At 48.9% G+C, this 7,008-nt stretch overlaps 1 protein-coding gene across 1 annotated transcript; it reads right to left on the reverse strand.

The window, feature by feature from the left end:
• Window positions 1-826: 826 nt before the first annotated feature.
• Window positions 827-6,922, reverse strand: LOC119579306 (mid1-interacting protein 1-like). Its single transcript, XM_037927061.1, has 3 exons — window positions 6,616-6,922; window positions 4,592-4,711; window positions 827-2,909 (listed from the first exon to the last, which is right to left on the reverse strand). Exons 1-3 carry the CDS (start codon window positions 6,666-6,668, stop codon window positions 2,387-2,389), a joined length of 696 nt encoding a protein of 231 aa, XP_037782989.1. The 5' UTR covers window positions 6,669-6,922; the 3' UTR covers window positions 827-2,386.
• Between the last annotated feature and the right edge of the window lie 86 nt (window positions 6,923-7,008).

Below are 7,008 nucleotides of genomic sequence, written 5' to 3' on the forward strand. Positions count from 1 at the left end.
AAGAGGAAGAGGAGGAAGACTTCTCCTCATCTTCCGATGAAGAAGAAGAAGAAGAAGAAGAAGAAGAAGAAGAAGAAGAAGAAGAAGAAGAAAGAAGAAGAAGAAGAGAAAAAGAAGAATGAGAAGAAGCAGAAGAAGGGGTTGGAGAAAGGAGGAGGAGTAGGAAAAGGAGGAGTAGGAGGAGGAGGAGGAAGAGGGAAAGGAAGATTGGGGGAGAAAAAACGAAAGGGATGAACGGGAGGAAGAGGAAGAGACTGCGGGGTGAAGAATGAAGAAAAGAATGTGGAGGCGAACCAGAGAAAAGAAAGAAAGAAAAAAACAAGAGAGAAGAAAGAAAAGGAAGCAGAAAGAATAACAACAAAAAAAGATGAAAGCAAAGATACACGTTATTCACCCCCCCCCCCCCATGTTGACGTAGATCATAGCGAACCTAAACCTCAAAACCTACACAATGCACGAACCTCTGGCCTTCATCTCGAAACAGGATCGCGTAGCAACAGCGTCTTGGGGTTGGATCGCGTTGAATCGCCGCCTTTTTTTTCTCTTTTATGCGTTTTACGGGTTTAGATATCTTCGTCCTTATATCTTTTTTACTTATTCCTTGTTTGCAATGTCATTTTTCTCTGTTTATCTTTGTTTGTTGTCTATTGTTTGTTTGTTGTTTTATATACATTATTGTGTTTCATGATTTCCATAAAAAAATTATATATTTTACCATTCTTATTATCCCTATATCTTCCCTTTTCTTTCTTTCTTTTCAGTATTTCTATACATCATTTCTACTTCCCATTATTAACCATCCGGAATAAAAATAAAAAACAAGAAATATACGAAATATCTATATTTATTAAATCAATACAATACAAAATAAAAATAATAATAATAATTACAGTAATAACACTACAACAATAATTATAATTGTAATTCCCTTAAAGTGGCAGGTGTGATGGACTCTCTCTATGTACACATCAAGTTCCACGTACACATACGCACACAGTCTAATCCAAGGAGGGAATTGTGGTATTTATGTATTCCACTGAAGGATTTTTATTCATATATAATAGGTAATCCTTAGATGTACACTGGAAATTAAAACGCCTACACACGCGCACCTACACTGGAAGATGCACAAGGGTCTGATAGATGGATAGACAAATGTAGACAACTTGCACGAAGGTTGACTTAGAATTTCGATAGACAGATCTGATACAGAGATGAATGGATAGACAGAACGATAGACTGGTATAGAGAGCCCGCCACGGCCTTCACATATTACCCACACACATATACTTTGGGGCGCCAGGTTACCACAGCGAGACACAAATTCGCCATGGAGCGCAAACACTAAAAAGAATATAAGAAATTGGTCCAGTTTTTTCCTTTCCTTCGTCGGGAAGAAAAGCTTTTCACATTTCTTCGTCAGGAATTCTTTCTCTACCTTCGTTAGGCTCTCACGGAAAGCTCTTGCTGTAATTCTACCTGATTTTCTTTTTCTCTCTCTTTTCTTCCGAATTTAAATTCTTCTCTTTGCCATGGGGCCGGGAAGCTTTGGGGGGGGGGGGGGGCGTGAGGGAGGCGAGGAAGGACGGAAGGAAGGGACGGGAGGGAGAGAGGATGACCAAGAGAGAGAGAGAGAGAGCGACGTGAACGGCAAGGAAAGGCGTTTGTGCACTTCGACGCATTCTTCACCTCCGTCTTCGCTGTGGAGAGCAGGACGACGGTCTACCCTATGCTTGTGCGCCTCTGTGCATGCATGCGAGAGCCGGAAACGAGACGAAACAGTGCGGGTGCGCGCGCGCGCTTCATATCACAGACGAGATGAAGGGGTCCAGCCCCCTCTTGCGGCTCCTTCGGGGTGGGGGAAGTCGTGGCGACGTCGTGACACCCCGAGAGCTGCTCTTTGCTAGTGTGTGCTAAGCCACTCGCCAGGAAGAGAGGGAAGGGAGGGAAAGGGGGGCGAGTGGCGGTTTAAAAGCCCTTCTCACGGGACACGGGACAGTGCGTGCCGCGCCTGGTGACTGGGGGGAGAATGGAGGGGAGAGGAAGAGGGAGGGGCAGGGGGGAGAGGGAGGGACATGCGGGACCTTGCTCTGCACTGACCGGAAGGGAGGAGGAGGAGGAGGAGGAGGAGGAGGAGGAGGAGGAGGGAGGAGGAGGAGGAGGAGGAGGAGGAGGAGGAGGAGGAGGAAGGCCGCTTGTCTTCCCGCTCCCTCTTTCCCCTGAAACCCTGCGTCGCCTGAAAAGAGGGGGGAGGGGATTTCTGGTTTCTCCTTTTCTTCTTTTCACTTCTTTTTTATTCTTCTTCTTCGTTAAACTCTTGGTCGTTGTGACTCAGGGAGACGGTTCCCCGCGCCCTCTTGGCGACGAGGGGGGGTGGGGGAGCGACCTAGACATTGACCTCCTCCTGGTAGCGCTCGGTGATGAAGGCCGCGGTGTCCGTGAGGTTGGAGAGGCAGGTGTGGAGGCCGAGGAGATGCGTGCGGAGGTTGTTGGTGAGCGCGGCCGCGGTCAGCTCAGGCGCCATGTCCTCTGCCTCCACGCCCGAGTCGCCGCCCTCGCTGCCGTCGCAGCCGCCCTCGCTGTCGCCGTCCGAGGCGTTCGACGACACGGAGATCATGGACAGCGTGCTCTGGCGGCGCATGTGGCCCTTCACGTGCCCGGACGACGACGACGACGACGACGCGGTGCTGGCGGCGCTGCTGACGGCGACTGGGTCGGACCACCGCGTGTTATTGGTCGTGCTGGCGCTGTTTTCATTGTCGTCGTCGTCGTTGGAGGTGGGGCCCCAAATCAGGTCGTTCTTGACGGAGTTGAGCACCGAGTAGAAGCTGTAGGGGTTGCCGCCGGTGCGCAGCAGCACGGGCACCTTGTCGCCAGTCGTCTTGCTCTCGACCTCCATGTCTAGCAACCTGCGGGGGAGAGAAAGAAGGGATGAGTCTTTCGGTGCAAGAGGGGTAAGAAGGAGAACGGGATAAGGAAGGGAAAGAGAGCAGATAACAGAAGAGAAGAGAATGGGCGAGGAGAAAAAGAGAAGGAGCAAATGAAAGGTTAACGTGGCCACCAGATACTGCATCATCGACTCCAAACAAACAAATAATAAAGAGAAAGCACCAAAAGCAAGTTCTGAATCAACTTTCATACTCCCCCTCTCTCACAATTCATCGCTAAACGCACTCACGCACGCACTCACCCACCCAATGCTTCTCCCTCCCTCGCTCGCTCGCTCCCTCCCTCCCTCCCTCCCCCCCCCCTCCCCTCCCTCCCTCCCTCCCTCCCTCCCCCTTCCCTCCCTCCCTCCCTCCCTCCCTCCCTCCCTCCCTCCCTCCCTCCCCTAACCCACACGTTCCGCTAGCTCGATGATAATGGCCTCTTTAAATGTGATGAAACTAGGACATGAGGAAAAGGTGGTGGGTCTTGAGGGAAGGAGGGGGGGGGGGTTGGAGGAGTATGTAGAGAGGAATAGAGAGGAGGAGAGAAAAGAGTGAGAAGAGAAAGTGGAAGAGAAAAGAGGTGCTCTGACGCGTGGAAATAAATAAAAAGAAAGATAGACAGAATGATATACACGGTTAAATAAAACGAACAAAATTAAGTAAATGATAAACAACTAACAAACGAACGGAGAGCATTGAAAATGTAACCCGATGGGAAGAACGGGGGGAGAGTGAGAGAGAGAGAGAGAGAGAGAGAGAGAGAGAGAGAGAGAGAGAGAGAGAGAGAGAGAGAGAAGAAGAGAGAGGCGAGAGAGAGAGAGAGAGAGAGAGAGAGAGAGAGAGAGAGACAGAGAGAGAGAGAGACAGAGAGAGAGAGAGACAGAGAGAGAGAGAGACAGAGAGAGAGAGAGACAGAGAGAGAGAGAGACAGAGAGAGAGAGAGACAGAGAGAGAGAGAGAGAGAGAGAGAGAGACAGACAGAGACAGAGAAAGAGAGAGAGAGAGAGAGAGAGAGAGAGAGAGAAGAGAGAGAGAGAGAGAGAGAGAGGAGAGAGAGAGAGAGAGAGAGAGAGAGAGAGACACACACACACACACACACACAACACACACACACACACACACACACACACACCACACACACACACACACACACACACACAGAGAGAGAGAGAGAGAGAGAGAGAGAGAGAGAGAGAGAGAGAGAGAGAGACAGAGAGAGAGAGAGACAGAGAGAGAGAGAGAGACAGAGAGAGAGAGAGAGAGAGAGAGAGAGAGAGAGAGAGAGACACAGAGAGAGAGAGAGAGAGAGAGAGAGAGAGAGAGAGAGAGAGAGAGAGAGAGAGAGAGAGAGAGAGAGAGAGAGAGAGAGAGAAGGAGAGAGAGAGAGAGAGAGAGAGAGAGAGGAGAGAGAATGAGAGAGAGAGAGAGAGAGAGACCGACAGACAGAGAGAGAGAGAGACCGACAGACAGAGAGAGAGACGACAGACAGAGAGAGAGAGAGAGAGAGAGAGAGAGAGAGAGAGAGAGAGAGAGAGAGAGAGAGAGAGAGAGAGAGAGAGAGAGAGAGAGAGAGAGAGAGAGAGAGAGAGAGAGAGAGAGATGGAACCCAACAATCAAAGAATAATATCACCAAAGCAAACCCACCCACAGGAGGGGCTTACCTGCATGGCACCATGACCGTCTCGTTCATGTTGTTGACCGCCTTGACGAAGCGGTCCATGGCGCACAGGATCGACTGCGACGAGAAGTCCGACAGCTCGTCGTGTTTGTTCATCCTCACGCTGCAAACAAACAAACAAACAAAATGGTTAGTTCATACAGTAAGCCTTAATGAATGCTCAGACGATACAAACAAACAATTACTACATATGTTCGGCTTAGTTGGGAGGGTAACTCGAGGCCTACCCAACAAACAAACAACGCTAAATGGCCTGGCTCTTATGGGAACGCGAGAAGGTACTGCTGGGCATAGTAACTGTCACTGTGGAGAGGCCGACGAAGAAAATTCCATAGTTTGTAATTGTTATTGAGGCAAACCATCATATACAAGGTAGATGGTGAATTGCGAGAAAGGAATTTGTAAAAGAAAGTCGTCATAAATACATATAACGCAGATTGAGGGGGGGGATAGCAGTGTCTCAATGTGCAATAAATAACGCGTTACAAGAAGAATAAACAATGAAAATCAATTGCTAAAATAAAAAAAAATAAAATAAAATAAAAGAGGCCACAGCACTAAAGAAAGCAAACGTTCGAATGAACGCGGGTGAACGAGCCAATTAACGCCCACGCTATCAACACCTGCATCCAATGGCACAGTCTCTGCCTCCCAACGCCCGGGCCAAGAACAATGCACGTTCCAATTGGCGTTACTTGTGCAACACTGTACTTGGATACTGCTGATGTCAATCCTATAATTCTTGCGATTCCTTCAACCGTCTCATTCTAAACGCTGATGTCATCATCCGTATCGCCATAATCATCATCTTTTCCTTCTGTTCGGTGCTTCATAAAAGACATTCCTATTCAACTAATGCCATCCCACGAGGCAATTTATTTTGCGCTAGAGTTTATTCTTCGTGTAATGCAGGTGGGAGGGCGGAGGGGGAATTGAAGCAGAGATACTTGGAATGTGAGAGACGAGAGGGGGGAGGAAAAAAGGGGGAGGAGGGGAAGGAGAGAGTGAATTAAGAGGGGAGTTTAAGCAGGAGAGGACATGAAGTATAAAAAATGAAGGGGAGAGAAGGGAGCTGCTGAAAATTAGAAAGGGGAGGGGGTAAATTTAACGAAAACATTTGAGAAAAAAGCAAAGAGGGGAATTCAAGCCCCCATGTGTACATAGGTGTGGCAGAGAAAAGTAATATCTGTCGAGGGCCACACAAGAGAACGTGGAAGTACGGGATATAGGCCTAGGTACGTGTGCGTAGGACTTGTGTACGTGAGGAGCGCCATGTGCAGGGTTGCTACGGCGTGCATGTGCTACGGGTCTGACGTCATTGTTTCTTGTCCGCAACTGAAGGTTCCTAGAATCCCGGTCAGCCCTACGCCCTGGTTCACATCTCCTGCCATGACCGATGCTGGGTGATGGGCGATTCGCGAGCCTAATCACGTCCCCGAGATTGTGGAATCGCGTGAGGGTGTTGCGAGGACGAACAAAGCAACGTTCGCCAGGCAGGGAGCGAGTGCATAGCGCCCCCTCTTTCCCCACCCGCCCACCCTCGGCGCTTTGTTTGTTGCTTTTTCGCACACACTTTCCAGATACTTGTTTACCTTATGTAAACACACAATCGACTTTGCAATGTGAATGAACTGTGTACAAACAAATGGGCAATTTCGAAACCAAAAGAGATTTCGGTAGCAACAACTTTCACAAAGGCTCCTCGCAAAACCTTGACACTCACTCTCTCTCTCTCTCTCTCTCTCTCTCTCTCTCTCTCTCTCTCTCTCTCTCTCTCTCTCTCTCTCTCTCTCTCTCATCCTAAAAAACACTCTCTCTCATCCTCACTAAATCACTCGCCCTCTCCCTCATTCACCCAATTACTCTCTCACGTCCCCTCGCCTCAGGTGTACTTTCAAAATGCATCCTTCCATCTCGATCACGCACTTGAAAATAAAACCACGGACACTGTAACATCTATCCACTAAGGAAGAATATATGAGACCTTACAACGCGTTTCAATCTCACCTGTTGTCATCAAGGCCGGTGTGGCAGTAAGTGTCCACGGAATCGTACAACATTTTGCAGGCAATGTGGTATATGCTCCGTTGTAAAGAGTTATCGCTATCTTTCCTTCACTCAAGAAAGAACACACACGAGATGTTATGGTTTGCACTTGGAATTAATCCCTTTTCAAGATCACTGGTGGCGGAGTATCCAAAGAAGAGGGGTCTAAGGAAGATTCAGAAACAGAAAGGTGGCGAGATCACAGGAGAGCAGGTTTGTGCGTCCTCCCTGTAGTAAGAACAGTGACTGTCTGGCGATCGTTCGCTCCGCGCCCAGTATTTACACGCGGCGCGAGCCTCCCCTCCCTATCTCACTCCCACCCCCCAACCTTATTCCCTCCCTCGCAACAGCGTA

The sequence above is a fragment of the Penaeus monodon genome, chromosome 12 (genome assembly GCF_015228065.2).
Source record: "Penaeus monodon isolate SGIC_2016 chromosome 12, NSTDA_Pmon_1, whole genome shotgun sequence".
Classification (NCBI taxonomy): Eukaryota; Metazoa; Arthropoda; class Malacostraca; order Decapoda; family Penaeidae; genus Penaeus; species Penaeus monodon.